The sequence below is a fragment of the Pleurodeles waltl genome, chromosome 6, assembly GCF_031143425.1.
Source record: "Pleurodeles waltl isolate 20211129_DDA chromosome 6, aPleWal1.hap1.20221129, whole genome shotgun sequence".
Taxonomy (NCBI): Eukaryota; Metazoa; Chordata; class Amphibia; order Caudata; family Salamandridae; genus Pleurodeles; species Pleurodeles waltl.
This window is the reverse complement of record NC_090445.1, coordinates 758,007,471-758,025,128: the sequence shown is the minus strand read 5'-3', so window position 1 is coordinate 758,025,128 and position 17,658 is coordinate 758,007,471. Positions and strand designations below refer to the sequence as shown.

Sequence of the window (17,658 nt, the reverse complement as noted above, 5' to 3'; positions counted from 1 at the left end):
TTTATTTAACAAACGCTTCTGTTTTCCGTTTACACACAAATCTTTCAAACCTTTATGCACAAAATGTGAACGTCAACAGGGCGGGGGAGGCTCTTTTCTTTGACATGGCCTTTAAATATGGGTGGCCACCAGGCTAGGGGAGAACCTGTATAGAAAATACTGCTAGAGGGGAGGAGAATTTACATCATCATGCACAAGAAAAAGCACATTGTGTGCACAAAAACATATCACATCATTTCGGTAATAGAGTGTTTGTCATCGTCCATATCTGGCTACAGAGGCTGATCTGTAGCTATTAACCCACACCCTTGTCCATGGCTGCAGCTACAGGGTGTTAAACTGTTGTGGAATTGCATGGTATGATGGTACTTACATCGCTGGAGTATTTTGAGACCTTGCTAGCATTCTTGAACTGTGGGGTCTCACAGTAGTTGATACTGTGGCCTTTGCTCTGCTCCAGATCCTTTTTGTACTCCACCTGAAAGAAGGAGAGCTATTTCAGAAAACAGGAAGTGTCAATTCTTAAGAGCAAAGTTGTCCATCAGTCACGTCTACGGTTAATAAAATGAATTTAGCACACCTAGTACTTCAAAGGTTTTGGGCCACTTGCCTGACAAACGCAAGTATTAGAAGAGGACACAATGTAACAGCACAAGGAGGGTTAATCAATTAGTAGACCATAGAACTAAAGAGACAATCATGCTCCCTGCTAAAATGCCATTTGTGTGTTTTAATTATTGACACTGTGAAGCGGTATTCCACAAACTAAGGGGGTCATTTAGGGTGTGGAAGGATCTGGCATTAGTTAAAAACTGATGAATATCCTGTCCCCCCAGCTTAGAGGAGGGGAGGCAACGCTGTCATGTGAAGCGTGTTTTCACCATGACAGTCTCTGGCTGACTAGGCATAAGAATGCCCACCCTACTTCTGCAGTCCTTCCGATGCCATGTCAGCCATTGTTTTTTTTTTGTCCACGAAAACCATGGACAACATGGCCGTAATGGATTTCGGAAAAACTAACTTTCCCAAGAGCTAGGGAAAAATAAGTCCTAGTGCATCAAGGACATTGATTTTTCAATTTCCAACAGCGGCACTCACTTAGAGGGGTTGTCTTTGGGAAGCTAAGAATATGTCAACTACTCTGCCATATCCCCTGATATAACCCCCTTCCGACGCTTGTTCAGGGAATGGCGATGTACATAGCTGCAAAGTATAGGGCATAAACTCCTTTGGCTGTGTATGTCTTTCAAACCACTATTTGAGGATGGGCTGTGATGGTGAGGCTGAATTGATTTAATAAAATATTTATATTAAAAATCTGGACAATTGAAATAAACTATTAAATCATCAAGCAGATTCGAAACTGCATCGTACGTATCCACAACAGTATAAAATACATTAAACTATTCGGGGCCTTACCTACTTTACATCTGTGGCAACAATGGAATGCAGCCCTTCATTATAGGCGATCAGAGATCCTCCACGGTATATAGTGGTGACTCCTTGATACTGCAGGAGAGTCAACACCACAACTGCATGTTGTGCTGGAGGTGCAGGCGATTTAATTTAAGAGAGCTGTGTCCAATTTCTAGGGCTTTGCTCGTGAAGAGAGCATTTGTTATGTTATCAGAATCTGTAAATTACTTTCTCTCACATGTATGGCATTGCATGGATTTCGTAATCTTGATGCCCTTTTTTATACATTTAGGATTTCAATCCATTCGAGTTTGACCCTCTTCAAGATCTTTGTAATGTGTTGTGTGGACAGATCGCTGAGGTGAATGACTCTGTCCTTTCTCTTGTTTTGTGTCGTTTGCATGTCCTGTTTATGCTAATTGTTTTCAAAGAAGCGTTTACAGGCAAGGAGAAAGCTAAGATGCGATGTTGCGCGAGTGTGGGTGTATTTGAGGAAATATATTTCAACGGATCTAGGATTCATGGTGGAATAATACTAGTGGAGTCTAGTTGAGGGGTTGTTGCCAACTATATGGCTTTGGTGCCATGTTGTGCACATAAGTGTCAGGAGCTCTATAGAGTTTTCTATAAGTGAAAGGCGGAGTAAAGGCGTGATTGGAAAGATGCTGGTAAGTGATATTTCGTTGGAGGAAGAGGCACGTGCTGTTGAGTACAGAAGTAGTAGATATGTGTTTAAAACGTCAGCTTCAAAGGGGGCCAGTATGTCTACTGGAGATTAAGTATCACCAGTGGTGCTTGAATGGGCATGAACGTTTGCTAGAACCATGCTGGTGATTGTGATGGACAGAGTTTTCAAGTGGCATGGTGAGAAAATATAACTTATTGTCTGATTTTGAATAGAAGAGGATGATTTTCTGTAAATGGTAGTTGGCAGTTCTGTAGACTCTATAGGATTTGACTTTGCCTTGGTAGAAGTATGCAAATCTGTTGTGTTCTTTAACATAATGCTATAAAACAACCTCAGATATAATTTGTAGTTTGATTATACGTTATGTTGGGTTTGTTCATGATACCATATATAACTATGCCCATGATATGCAAAGTGTAGGAAAGCACCTTTTTTGGCATGGTTAGACATTCACTTTTTGCCTGACACCAGAGGTAATTTTGACTATTAGTGCACTGGGGCCCTGCTAACCAGATCCTCAATGCCAGAGCTCCTTCCCCAAAACTGCACAGTTGTTTTGCACAATTGGCACACACTTTAGCACCCACTGTGAATCCCTTGTAAATGATACCCCTGGTACCTGGGGCCTGGGGTACTAAGGAAGGTCCCCGAGGGCTGCAGCACCAGTTGTGCCACCCCAAGCCTCCTTCTCCAAACCCACACATTGCTGCCATTACAGACTCTGTGTGCTGCTGCAGGTCAAAATTGAAAGCACCATCTGTCACACACCCCTGTGTGCCAGGTCCCCAACCACTTCATGTGCCAGGTGTAAGTTGCCCCTAAGGCAGAGTGCATCCTGACATATGTGAGGGCATATGTGCATGGGCACATATGCCCCTGCTATATCTCTATTGGTTCTTAGACATAGTAAGTAAACAAGGAAGCCATTTTAAATGTATGTGCTGGACTCTATGAGTTTCCCAGCTACATGATGGCTTCTCTGAATATAGGGATGTTTGGTTTCAAACATCTCAGATTAATAAACCCTCACTGATTCCAGTGAGAGATTTATTAATAACTGCACACAGAGGGCACCTTAGAGGTGCCCCAAGAAAACCTACCAACTACTAGTGTGTTGACTGACTGTTTCTGACCAGTCTAGACACCTTAGACATGTTTCTGGCCCCCCAAGGTGAGAACCAGCACTCTCAAGAGCCAGAGACAAAAGCCTGCACTGGGTGGGGGTGTTAGCACCTCACCCAGGCAGGAAGGACATTCCTGGGCGGGGAGCTTCAAAGGCCCAGCCGAATTGGTAATGCAACCCAGATCTCTCCAGACGGAGATGAAAGGCCCCTCTGTCCTGACCTCACTTTTGGCGGATGAACAGGCAGGAAAATTAGGCAGATTAGAAGGTGTGCCCACTTCGTGCCAATAACACCCCTAAGGTGGACGAGCTGAAGTATACACCAACTTTTAAAGTTCTTCATGTTTGTTTGGAAGAAATTAAGCCACTGGGGTTAGGGTTATGCCCACTTCCCAGTGACAGGGGACAAAAAAGGGTGTACTCACCTTAAAGGTGGTCAGCCCATTGGCTACTGCCTGGCACTCCCTATAACACCCCTAAATTTAGTATTTAGGTGGCACCCCTGAACCCTAGAACTGAGATCCTGATGGCTTAAAAAGAAAAGGACAAAGAAAAGATGCACCCGCAGAAGAGGAAAAGAAGGAGCAACTGACCTACCACCAACCCTGGTGGTCTGTCTGCACTCCTCGATGGACTCTGCACCAAAAGATGCCTCATCCTGCAACTGAACCTCCAGAAACCTGGGAGGACTGCCTGCTTTCAAAAATGACTCAAGTATCCCGTGAGCAGTGGACCTTCTCTCCAACCAACTCCAAAGAAAGTACCCTGCAGCTTCCAGAGCCGCAAAGGCCCTACGCCTGAAGCCACCACTGCACCCACCATCACTGACCCAGGTGGAAGTGGATCTCCAGTACTAGCAAGGTCCCCCAGCAGTCCAGAGTCCGAGTGCATCGTGGTTTCACCCCTACTGGACTTCTGAAGTTTCATGCAGCCTCTGCACTCAGGCCTCTCTCTTGCAGCTTCTGAGGTGAGAGAATACAGAAACCTAAAGCAACCACTGCACCAGTCACCGCCAGCCCAAGCTGAAGTGGACCTTTGGTGTCGATGATGTACCCCAGCTCTCCTGAGCTCTAGTTCATGGTGGTTTCACCCCTCCTGATCTCCCCGACGACTTCTGCAGCCGTAGACCTCAGGACCCCCTGAACTGCGAGTGCTCCTGGACAAGGAAACTTGATGCAAAAGGACACCCCTGCATCCATTGCCCCTGGGCCTTGGAGAAGAGGACTGTTGGACTTTTGGCCATACGCATGGTCATCCCTAGTCTTTTTGCCTCCTTCCTCCTGTTTTTTCTGACCTTTCGCTGTTGGCTCTAGGACTCTGAGCACTTTATCACTGCTGACCAGTGCTAAAGTGCAGGTGCTCTCCCATCTAAAGTTGGTATGATTGGCTTATACCTAGTTGGCATATTTAATTTACCTATAAGTCCCTTGTACAGTGGTATCTCTATACCCAGGGCCTGTAAATTAAATACTACTAGTGGGCCTGCAGCGCTGCTTGCTCCACCCACTGAAGTAGACTTTCAAACCTGTCTCAGGCCTGCTAGCGCAGGGCCTGTGTGCGCAGTTTTCTGCCACAGGGACCTGGCATCTAAATTTACTTGCCAGGCCCAGAACTCCCCTTTTACTACATGTAAGTCACCCCTAAAGTACGCCCTAGCTAGCCCTATGGGCAGGGTGCCATGTATGTAGAAAGGCAGGACATGTGCCATATTGCCTGGCCTGTCCTGGTAGTGACAAACAGCCTAACTTGGTGTCTCACTGCTGTGAGTGCTGCCTTCTCATAGGAGTGCATTAGAAATGCCCTGCCTTATGTGTAAGGGGTATTGTCTGATTTATGAGGGGTAGCGTAGGCGTGTTTGGTATGGTTGTGATGGTGATAATAAATACTGCTTACTGGTGTGGGTGTATTTTTTATTACTACCACAGAAATGCCACTTCTAGAAAGTGCGCATTTATCTGTGCTTATGATTCTGGTGTTTTGCAGCTTGACTCCAATCCATGTCTGGGCAGAGTGACAGTTGGGGCTTTGTGCATACTTTTCAGACAGCCTGTACACAGGGAGGGTGGAGGTGTCACAGAGGCGCATCTACATACTGAATAGTCTTCCTGGGCTGAGAGAAGGGAGAGGCGGGGCACACCTGCATTTGTAAAGACTGTGCCCTGGCCTCACACAATAGGGTCGTTAACCCCCCACTGATGTTTGGAGCCTGTGCTGAAAGGAGAGAGGGAGCACTCCCAGAACCAGTTGTAACTGGCTGGAACCTCCTCTCCCTACCACTGTAAAACACTGTAAGAACTGACTATAAGTACAGGGGAATTTTCCCCACAATTTGGAGACGTTTTGAACTTACCTGGAACTGGACACAGACTACTGGAAGGACTCACCAGGAACCGCCATGGACTGCTGATGCTGTGCTGACCTGTAACCTGCCTGGTGGCTGAGAAGGACTTGCACCTAGCCTGCATCCCCCTTTGTGCTGGCCTGTTGTTGGGCCCTCCATCTGTGGCCCTGTTCTAGGAACTCTGCTCCCCAGGGGCAGGGTGCAGTGCCCCTGACCCCTGCATTGATCCGGAAACACAAGTAGTGTTTCAAAGGTTTGCCAAAATCTGCGCTTGGGAAAGCGCCTCTTCTTGGAGCTGAAAACGCGCTCCTTCATGCCGAAAGGAAATCACCGCCGCAACCCGGGCGTAAAGGAAGACCGTTGCGCCTTCCTACAGCGCTTGGTTGCTGGGTAAACATCACCGCCGCAACCCGGGCTTAGGGGAGGACCTTTGCGCCCTCTCCAGCACTTTTGTGTGGTGCAGAATCACCGCCGCGGCCCGGGCGCCGCATCGAGAACGGTCGCAAGGACCGCGCTGCTCATTGTGCCCCCGGGGCACTTGCCGGAGTTACAAAGAGGAGCAGGGCCGCTCCTGTCGTGCTCCCGGGGGACGCGCGCTCTACGGAGCGCCCCCGGGGCACACGCCGGCACCAGCTTCCAAAACTGCCTCCCTCGTGGACGAGGGACGGCAGGGGAGCGGTCCGTGCACCAGACCGGGTGCAGCTGCCGCAGGAAGCCGGCGAGGGACCTCAACGGAGGTCCCTGCCTCTGATACTTCCTTTTGGGGCAGCCGCACCGCAGACAAGGGCGGCTGCCCCCTGGCACGCAGGACACGGGGAGGAACGGGAGTTCCCTTCTCCCCGGTCACTGCCCTAGGGGCGCGATCGCCCCCTCCACCATTTAAACTTATTGGGTGACCTGGGCCCCCCTCAGGAGGGCCGGTGGAGGTCCAGGGGGGGCCCCAGTGATTACGGGTCCCAGAAGGGGCCCGTCAAGGAGTCAGAGAGGGTGCGTGCCGCCCCTCTCTATCTGCCATGGTTAAGGAGGCCCCCGTTTTGCGCAGAAGAGCGCCGGGGGCCCCATTATTCGTTTTAGGCACTGGGAGTGCCTCTTCATCAAGTCAGGTACCTTTAAAAGGGCCAATATACCCATAATTGAAGTTCTTGCTACAGACTTTATTAATTATGATGTATTGCCTACCTGTATTATGATGCTTTGACATATGTGTGCACATGTTCCTTTTATGGACATGACTTGCTAATATGTTTCCTCACTTGCCATAGGTTTTCTAATGTTTCTACTATGGGCGTTTTATGATATCCTTATGACAAGTGTTCTAATGTAATTACGTGTTTCCTGACTACTGCTTATGTTGCAGAATACTGAGTAACCTGTGTGTTATGTGTGACTACTGCTAGTTTGCAGAGTAACTAATGTGTAACGTTCTGACAACTGCTAAGGTAGCAGGATAGTACTGTTATGTGATGTTGGTCTGATAATTACGTTGTGTACAATACAGTATATTTTCATATAATCTGGTGTTGTGTTTCCTTTGTGGTGGGGATATTGCGTCACATGTATGTGTGTGTTGTGCAAACGCTTTACGCATTGCCTCCGGGTTAAGCCTGACTGCTCATGCCAAGTTACCAAGGGGGTGAGCAGGGGTTATCTTGGACGTGTAACTCCCTTGCCCTGACTACAGTGGGTAAGTTCTGCCTGGCTGAGGTGCATACCCTAGCCAACCAGAAACCCCATTTCTAACATTGGAAGCAGCGACGGGATAGGACTTGCGCTTGCACAATACCATTGTGACTCATTATTTCACTACAAGGATTGCGTTTAGACCATCACATGTTTGGCTTCTCTTAACTTTCTCTCTTTGGTCATTTTTCCTGTTTTCAGTTCTCACGCTTGGGTATTGTGGTTGTCACAGTTGAGTTATTTGTACCTTTTCAAGATGGGGCTTACCTTTGATTTAGAGGACCTGCTGTTTTACACGCAGGGGGAATTAGAGGGGTTCTGTAGAGAGAGAGGGCTGCCTGTAGAAGGGGACCTCAGGAGATCTCTGAATTTCTTTGAAAGGTTTGTGACATTTACCCAGGGAGAGAGTGTGCTTAGGGGGTACCCAGAGGATCCTGAGTGTAGCGAGGGTTCCCAATGGGAGGGCTCCCAGACCTCATCCCTAGAGAGTGGTAGAGAGACTGATCAGGAGGGTGAGAATGACCGGTTGGGGACGCCAGTTGACAGGGAAGGCCCCAGTGATAGGGAGTCCCTTGCTGGGTCCAGTGTAAGAAGCAGGGATACCTCTCATTCCTTGACGCCTGATGAGCTAAGAGATAGGCGGGAAGAGAGGGACCTGAAGTTGCAGTTAGCGCGCCTAGCTGTTGAGGAGAGAAGGGCTGAGGTAGAGAAGGCCTTAGTACAGGAGAGAATGGCAGAGGCAGAGAGGGCCTTTGCCAGAGAAAGACTCGCTCTAGAGCGCAGTCTGAAGGTTCTGGACTCACCAGCGCTGCAGGTGGAGTCCAGTGGTGGCAGCAATGTACAGTGCTGTAGCAAAGATGTTCCTCACATACCCATAGATCTGGTACCTAGGTTCCAAGAGGGGGGTGACATACATCAGTGGTTAAAGGAATATGAGAGGGCTCTGGTAGAGCGCAGGATCCCTGAGAAGGATTGGGGAACTGGCCTAGGGAGTTTTTTTCCTGAGGAGGGGAGGGATGCCCTACTGACTCTAGAAGAGAGTGACAGGGAGGGGTACTCCGCTGTGAAGAACGCACTGATTGTGAAGTATGGTTTTTCCCCTGAGGAATACAGAAAAAGGTTTAGGGGTGGTAAGAAACTGTCCCACCAGTCTTGGGAGGAGTTTGTGGAGGATTGCTGCATTGCACTAGATGGATGGGTGAAGGGTAGCACAGTAAACAATTTTGAAGGGCTGTTTAATCTGATTCTCAGAGAGCACCTGTTTCGTTGTTGTTTTTCAGAGTTACGCCAACACTTGTCAGTGTGTGAGCTCTCTGACCCCAGGGAGCTTGCAAAGGAGGCAGACTTCTGGTTGCGTACCAGAGGGTCTGGTGTGACATTAGGGGGTGTTCCTTAATGAGAGTGGTCTAGGTGTTTCCCAACAAGGTGTGGTGAGAAAGGAATGGAGTGTCCCAGGTAGGTCCCAGTGGACTGGGATGGGTGAGGGACCCCATGTCCCGTCTCTGAGGAGAGGGAATGGGGCTGGGCTGAGGCCCAAGGTGCCCAAGATACCGTCCCAGGCCCCTGAAGGTTCCATGAGTGAACGCCAGGAGGTGAGCCTAACCTGTGCCGTAGGGCCAGCTGTTCAGAAGGATCCCATTTTGTCATTAGGACTTAGGCGGGTGGCTGGTGATAGCGTTCCGCCGGACCTGGTGTCTGGTAGTCTCGCTCTACAGCGGAGGAGGCGGAAATCCAGGCATAGGGTTGAGAGGGGGCTGCGGGCCCCAGTGGAGAACCTGGAGGGTCAGGGGTCAGCTCTGAGAGCAGAGCCCCCCAGGAATGACCTTGGTGAGACCATTTCTGGGCTGGGGGGAATCCAGACTCTGTCAGATGGGCAGAGGTCAGGAGACCTGCGCCAGCCAGACTCTTGTGTGGCCCTTGGGGAAAGTGTTTCCCTGGTGGGGGGTAGGTGTGCCCCCCAGGAAGTCCTGGTGCGCCAGGCAAGGATTCACCGCAGGGTGGTGACTCTGGGTTGGATGATCAGGCTCAGGGGGTAAACTCTGACCTGATGGGGAGTAGGTGTGCCCCTCAAGAAAGTCCTGGTGCGCCAGGCAGTGGTTCAACCGCAGGGTAGTGACTCTGGGTTGGATTGCCAGATTCAGGGGGTAAACTCTGATCTTGTAGGGGGTAGGTGTGCTCCCAAGGAAGTCCTGGTTCGCTGGGCAATGGTCCAGTCTAAGGGTGTCGTCCTTGGACTAGATAGACAGGTTCAGGGGGTAAACTCTGATCTGGTTGGGGGGGCGGTTAGTGTGCTCACCCCCCGTGTGAAACTTCTGGTGGCTTCTCCCGAGGTGGGGAGACGCAGGACTCTGGAAGTGGGGTTCAGGGAGGGGGAAGCCCGCCCCGGACCCCGGTGCAACCCAAGGGTGTTGTCCCTAGGTTGGGTGGACAGTCGCCAGGTAGTGATCCTGGGCTGGCGAGAAAGTTGTGCAGGGCTGCTGTACCCAGCAACCTGGCAAGTGTGGATTCTGGTGATACCCCTCCTAGGAGAGGAGGGCGGGATCCTAGAAGGAGGGGTAGAGGGAGGAGAGCCTCGCCTCTAGCCCCTGTAGAACCTATGGGTGCGGACCCTAGGTTGTTGGATCAGTGGCAGGGTAGAGCCCCTGAACTGATCGGAAATGGAGTGGAGACAGGTTGCTTTGCACCTGGGGCTACCACCCCCCACTCATTATGGTTTCAGAGACCAGAGGCTCCTAGATGGCCTGGGGCCTGGTTCTGGCCATTGGCAGCTAGAGAATCCCCGTGGGTTGGTCTAGGCTGCCTGGGACGCATTGACAGAGAGATCCCAGTGGAGTCAGGAAGGCGTAGAACTGGAACATGCCCCTGCTGTTGTGGGCCTGAGTCCTTGTTCTATCGCCCCAATCAGGGAAGTACATCAAGGTATTGATTGTTCTCCCCTGGATTTTGGCTGGTAGGGGGTTGTGTTGGACTTTTGGCCATACGCATGGTCATCCCTAGTCTTTTTGCCTCCTTCCTCCTGTTTTTTCTGACCTTTCGCTGTTGGCTCTAGGACTCTGAGCACTTTATCACTGCTGACCAGTGCTAAAGTGCAGGTGCTCTCCCATCTAAAGTTGGTATGATTGGCTTATACCTAGTTGGCATATTTAATTTACCTATAAGTCCCTTGTACAGTGGTATCTCTATACCCAGGGCCTGTAAATTAAATACTACTAGTGGGCCTGCAGCGCTGCTTGCGCCACCCACTGAAGTAGACTTTCAAACCTGTCTCAGGCCTGCTAGTGCAGGGCCTGTGTGCGCAGTTTTCTGCCACAGGGACCTGGCATCTAAATTTACTTGCCAGGCCCAGAACTCCCCTTTTACTACATGTAAGTCACCCCTAAAGTACGCCCTAGCTAGCCCTATGGGCAGGGTGCCATGTATGTAGAAAGGCAGGACATGTGCCATATTGCCTGGCCTGTCCTGGTAGTGACAAACAGCCTAACTTGGTGTCTCACTGCTGTGAGTGCTGCCTTCTCATAGGAGTGCATTAGAAATGCCCTGCCTTATGTGTAAGGGGTATTGTCTGATTTATGAGGGGTAGCGTAGGCGTGTTTGGTATGGTTGTGATGGTGATAATAAATACTGCTTACTGGTGTGGGTGTATTTTTTATTACTACCACAGAAATGCCACTTCTAGAAAGTGCGCATTTATCTGTGCTTATGATTCTGGTGTTTTGCAGCTTGACTCCAATCCATGTCTGGGCAGAGTGACAGTTGGGGCTTTGTGCATACTTTTCAGACAGCCTGTACACAGGGAGGGTGGAGGTGTCACAGAGGTGCATCTACATACTGAATAGTCTTCCTGGGCTGAGAGAAGGGAGAGGCGGGGCACACCTGCATTTGTAAAGACTGTGCCCTGGCCTCACACAATAGGGTCGTTAACCCCCCACTGATGTTTGGAGCCTGTGCTGAAAGGAGAGAGGGGGCACTCCCAGAACCAGTTGTAACTGGCTGGAACCTCCTCTCCCTACCACTGTAAAACACTGTAAGAACTGACTATAAGTACAGGGGAATTTTCCCCACAATTTGGAGACGTTTTGAACTTACCTGGAACTGGACACAGACTACTGGAAGGACTCACCAGGAACCGCCATGGACTGCTGATGCTGTGCTGACCTGTAACCTGCCTGGTGGCTGAGAAGGACTTGCACCTAGCCTGCATCCCCCTTTGTGCTGGCCTGTTGTTGGGCCCTCCATCTGTGGCCCTGTTCTAGGAACTCTGCTCCCCAGGGGCAGGGTGCAGTGCCCCTGACCCCTGCATTGATCCGGAAACACAAGTAGTGTTTCAAAGGTTTGCCAAAATCTTCGCTTGGGAAAGCGCCTCTTCTTGGAGCTGAAAACGCGCTCCTTCATGCCGAAAGGAAATCACCGCCGCAACCCGGGCGTAAAGGAAGACCGTTGCGCCTTCCTACAGCGCTTGGTTGCTGGGTAAACATCACCGCCGCAACCCGGGCTTAGGGGAGGACCTTTGCGCCCTCTCCAGCACTTTTGTGTGGTGCAGAATCACCACCGCGGCCCGGGCGCCGCATCGAGAACGGTCGCAAGGACCGCGCTGCTCATTGTGCCCCCGGGGCACTTGCCGGAGTTACAAAGAGGAGCAGGGCCGCTCCTGTCGTGCTCCCGGGGGACGCGCGCTCTACGGAGCGCCCCCGGGGCACACGCCGGCACCAGCTTCCAAAACTGCCTCCCTCGTGGACGAGGGACGGCAGGGGAGCGGTCCGTGCACCAGACCGGGTGCAGCTGCCGCAGTAAGCCGGCGAGGGACCTCAACGGAGGTCCCTGCCTCTGATACTTCCTTTTGGGGCAGCCGCACCGCGGACAAGGGCGGCTGCCCCCTGGCACGCAGGACATGGGGAGGAACGGGAGTTCCCTTCTCCCCGGTCACTGCCCTAGGGGCGCGATCGCCCCCTCCACCATTTAAACTTATTGGGCGACCTGGGCCCCCCTCAGGAGGGCCGGTGGAGGTCCAGGGGGGGCCCCAGTGATTACGGGTCCCAGAAGGGGCCCATCAAGGAGTCAGAGAGGGTGCGTGCCGCCCCTCTCTATCTGCCATGGTTAAGGAGGCCCCCGTTTTGCGCAGAAGAGCGCCGGGGGCCCCATTATTCGTTTTAGGCACTGGGAGTGCCTCTTCATCAAGTCAGGTACCTTTAAAAGGGCCAATATACCCATAATTGAAGTTCTTGCTACAGACTTTATTAATTATGATGTATTGCCTACCTGTATTATGATGCTTTGACATATGTGTGCACATGTTCCTTTTATGGACATGACTTGCTAATATGTTTCCTCACTTGCCATAGGTTTTCTAATGTTCCTACTATGGGCGTTTTATGATATCCTTATGACAAGTGTTCTAATGTAATTACGTGTTTCCTGACTACTGCTTATGTTGCAGAATACTGAGTAACCTGTGTGTTATGTGTGAATACTGCTAGTTTGCAGAGTAACTAATGTGTAACGTTCTGACAACTGCTAAGGTAGCAGGATAGTACTGTTATGTGATGTTGGTCTGATAATTACGTTGTGTACAATACAGTATATTTTCATATAATCTGGTGTTGTGTTTCCTTTGTGGTGGGGATATTGCGTCACATGTATGTGTGTGTTGTGCAAACGCTTTACGCATTGCCTCCGGGTTAAGCCTGACTGCTCATGCCAAGTTACCAAGGGGGTGAGCAGGGGTTATCTTGGACGTGTAACTCCCTTGCCCTGACTAGAGTGGGTAAGTTCTGCCTGGCTGAGGTGCATACCCTAGCCAACCAGAAACCCCATTTCTAACAAGGACCAAAGGTGCACCTATGTCGGAGAGCACCCCAAATTTGTGACCTATCTGTTGGTTTCCTGCGACTGGCCCTCATAGCCAGAGCCTGCAGCCTAAATCCACGGAAATCAATCCCTATTGAAACACATTGGGCACTCAACGCTCACTGCACCTCTGCACCCAGAGGCCCGAGTGCTGCCCGGTGTGACCTGTTGGTGTGGTCCTGACCCTTGCCCAGATCTTATCCTAAGTCTATAAGCGCTTGTTTCTTGACTGTGATTTTCTCCCATAGGTTAACATTGAAGAACTCTGGAACTGCACAGTCGATTTTTTAAACTAAAAAGTATTTATGCTTGAAAACTTGAGTACCTTATAATGAAGTTCTTGGGTTTAAAGTATACATAAAAAGAAGTGTTATTTTTCTAAATTGGTCTCTGATTTATTCTTTGAGTGTGTGTCTCATTCATTACCTCTGTAAGTACAACAAATGCTTAGTAGTACCCTCTGATAAGCCTAACTGCTCACCCACAGTACCACAAAATAGAGCATTAGTCCTATCTACTTTTGCCTCTGCAAACCAACTGGGGATCCACTGGACTCCCTGCACAGTGTACTTCTTTATAGTGCACCATATAGAGAGCCAGCTTCCTACACAAAGTTAGCCATGCTAGAGGGGCGTGGCTTCGGGCGCCAAGATGTCGGTCGCACTCTAAGAGTGCTCTGTACCCCTCCGTCATCCGCCGCAAGAAGCCCTGGTGTCCCACACATAGAACCCATCTGCCGCAATCGCAGCCCCCCCTTGCCAGCACGAGGGTGGCCTGGGGTAACCGGAAAGGTCTGAAGACAGAGTATTGGAGCCCGGCCGGGGATCAGGACAACCAGGAGCGGCCGGGCCCACTGGCAAAACACAGCACCCCGCACGCAGAGCTTTGACCGTCTGTGTGGCAGCTGAACCGGACGACCAAACCACTATGAAAGGGGAAGCCAGAAAGCCAGGTCACCCGCTAGAGAAGCCGCCACGGAGGGAGATCTGGCGATGCAGGGACCCAGGCCCAAAGGCTCTTCCCGAGTTTGAAGAAAGAAGTAAGCCGTGCCGTGAAGCTGGGCCGCGGCCGAGGCCTGGAGGAGCACCAGGGCATGAAAGAGGCAGTCACTGGGAGCTCCAGTGCTCTAAGACTGTGACGCCCAGATTTCTGACACTGAAACAACAAGGCCCATCTTGAGGCCCAGGCCACGGACGAGTGGCCGGGTGGGAGGTGAGGAGTAGCGGTTGACGAGCAAAGGACCGGCTGCTCGTGGAGTGGCTGGGTGGTCCAGCCGCCCACGGTGCGCGACCTCAAAGAGAGAGGAGACCGGGGGAGCGACTCAGCCAACAGCGGGGCCGCAGCGCATAGGCAACTGATAAATCAAGGTCCGGGCCCCAGCAGGCCAAGAAACGCACAAGCAGGGCCGAGTGGATAACCCTTGCTGGAGCCGCAGACCGTGGTGGAGCCCCGGTGCGGGGCGAGTGTTTAGGACATGTGAAAAGGCCGCTCAGAGACCGCAACGGAGTGAGGAACAGTAGCCTGAAGGGCCTGAAGGGAAGCCTGAAGGGAAGCCGCACGCCGCACTCCTCCTGATGTTGCATGCTGGATAGTGCAGGGGGACGATTGCTGATGGCTGGGGAGGGACGGCGAGAGCCAGGCCAACTGGTCGGAGAGTTGTGATGCCCAATCAGGACCGGACTGCGTGCGCAGGCACAGCAGTGAACCTACTGAGACTCCAGGGAAATCAGGAGGCCCTAACTCCTCCGCTCCTCCTCCTGTCCACTGGCAGCTGCGCAACCATCTGCCCTGGATTCGGGCTCCCCTGGATGAGACCACAGGGCAGACCCCTAATGAAGCAATGACAAGTACGCAGCCCATATCCTCAAGGTGGTGAACGCTGCACTGCATACCAGCAGGGAGGCACGCAAGGGCACGTGATACCCGAGCCCCCCAGACTCGTCATGGGGAAAGACAAACTCGGCAGGCAACCTCCCACATCCCAGCAGCGAATCAAGCAGTTCACTACCCGCCCAAACGCCCAGGGGGCTGGTGTCTCAGCTTTAGGGACCCCTGTGTTAGAGGGGTTGGCCACCATCCTGCAGGCTATTCAATCCTCACAACTAGCCATCAAGACCAAGATTGGCGAGGTGCACGAAGATGTGGGCCTGCTGCGACAGGACCTGTGAGCATCAGTGGGCTGCACTGAAGAGGTAGGAGACCGTGTTTCAGCAGCAGAGGATGAGATCACAGACCTTAAGACCAAAGTTGCCTAACTGCTGACCAGTACAGGCGAGCTCCACCACAGAACTGAAGATGCAGAAAATCCCTCCAGGCATAATAACCTCTGCCTTGGATTTCCAGAAGGAGCAGAGAAGACCCAGGCTGCCGAGTTTTTGGAACAATGGTTTTTAACCTGGTTGCCGTAGCAAAAGTTGTCCCCCGGTTCTTCACAGAGCACTGGCAGCCAAGCACCCGCCGGGAAGGACCAATGATTTCTAGGTTCCTTAATTTTAAAGATCGAGATGCCATCCTTAAGGAAGCGAGAGCACAACCGATTTCCAATGGGAAAACCATAAAATTTACATTTTTCCAGACTACACGTGCAAGGTGCAAAATAAACACCGCTCATAAGAAGCAGCTAAGCAAAGGTGATGTGGCTGTCCTAGATGCTGCTGTTCCCCGCACACCTCAAAATCTTAATGGATGGGAAATCCTTTTTCTTTGACTCACCAGAAACTGCCTGGGACTGGCTCACTGAGGAGCACAGTGTTGCCTAACAGCCCTTGTCAGATCAAGCAAACAATTGCCTTAGCCAGACTCCTTCCCTGTCATGAGGCACAGAAACACCATTGATTCCCTGTAGATGTAACAGTGATAGAGGGGAGATATCCAGACTGACAATGGAGGCGGGGCAGGGGCCTTATTGCAGACTTCCAACTGTAGGAAGGGGTCCACTCCTGTTACAGACACCTTGGTTTTCGGTTTTCAGTTGTGTTCTTGGGTGACAGATGCTTCAGGGATGGAAGTATGGGGCGGGGGGCAGTTGGGGGGCTTTGGGGAAATAATTGCAGAAAGTTTTAAAGACATGTTACCGTTGAGTTTCATATGTATTAACAGTTTTCTTTTAGGTGGTCACGTCATACCTCTAGATCCACATCATACACAAAATCCTCCTAGAGGGGCTTCCTACCCACAGGCCTCTCCCCTTGAGAAACTTGGCACACACAAAGTCCTAAATACATTCAAACACTGTGCCACCGCACACTTTAGGGTTCTTTAAAATGGTCCTTTCTTGGAAAGTCAATTTTCTCCTAGACAAGATTAAGCACGCCTTGGTTTTAGGCGCCATTCGTCACTTTGTCCCCTCTATATTGTTGCTCCAGGAAACACACTTACTGTGCACTTGTTGCCCTATGCTTTCATGAGGTGGCTACGACAGGGTATACCATGCGGGCTTTTCCAGAGGCTCCAGGGGAGTGGTGATACTATTGCACCGTTCGTTACCCACAGTGACCACTGCAACTAAGCTAGACCCGCAAGGCTGATATGTCGCTGTGTCTGGCATAATAGGCGGCTGGTCGGTTAATCTCCTGAGTGTGTATGCCCCCCCCCCGGTGTACTCAAACGGTTCCTGGAGACCCTCCAGGAGGTCGTAGCGCAACTCCTTCTGGGCTTGACACTCCTAGGAGGTGACTTTAATGCCATCATGAACCCGGAGGCTAATGCCACCAGTACACCATCAGTGAGTCGGAACCCCTGAGCCAAGTGGCTACACCGCTGGGCAGATGGGCTGAGTCTTTGTGACGTGTGGCAGGTTTGGCACCCCAGAATGCGGCAGTACACACACACATCAGCGGCGTATCACACACATGCGAGAATAGACCTCCTTTTCATGCCAGCTCCATACGTCCACCAGGTCACAAGCGCAGAGATACTCCTGTACGGGATCTCTGATCATGCACCACTTCTTGTGCAGATAGATGACCCTGGCAAGGCCCAATGCCCCCTGTGGCAGCTGAACGCTTGGTACCTCCAGGACAGCACCTATGCCCAAGCCCTGAAAGAGGAACTCACCCACTACGTCATGCACAATATTGGTTATGTGCAATCCTTGTGCACAATATGAGCAGCCTGCAAGGCCACCCTCCGAGGGCATGCCAGGCATCTTCTCCGGGTGTGAGAGCGTGTGACGAACCAGCAAGTAATGAGCCTCGAGACTCAGGAACTAAGTCTCGAAATGCAACTCTCCCCAACCAACCATACAACTGCTACCAGACAACTGGGGCTAATTAGGGAAGAAATACATCATCTTACCATTGAATGTGCGAAACACATGTGGTGCGCCTCGACAGCTTGAATATATGGGCGGGTGACAAAAATGGTAAGCTACTGCACTGGCTGGCGTCCTGACCCCTAGCTGGCAGAATTGTCCCCAAAATCCTTGACGACTCAGGCAGCTCTTTCAAGACACCCCAGTCTATCGCCCAGGGCTTTGTCGCCTACTACACAGGGCTTTATGCACAGTGCCTGCGACCACAATCGGAACAGGAGGCTCCACTGTTGTGCGATGTGCCCCCCCCCAGA

At 51.3% G+C, this 17,658-nt stretch overlaps 1 protein-coding gene across 2 annotated transcripts in view; it reads right to left on the bottom strand.

Moving 5' to 3' along the window:
* The window catches only part of NRAP (nebulin related anchoring protein), a 337,786-nt gene that overhangs the window by 224,970 nt on the left and 95,158 nt on the right, over nt 1-17,658 (bottom strand). For both annotated transcript variants that reach the window (XM_069239330.1, XM_069239331.1), the window contains one exon: nt 374-478. In XM_069239330.1, coding sequence (XP_069095431.1) covers nt 374-478 — 105 coding nt within the window. The remainder of the gene's footprint in view (nt 1-373; nt 479-17,658) is intronic.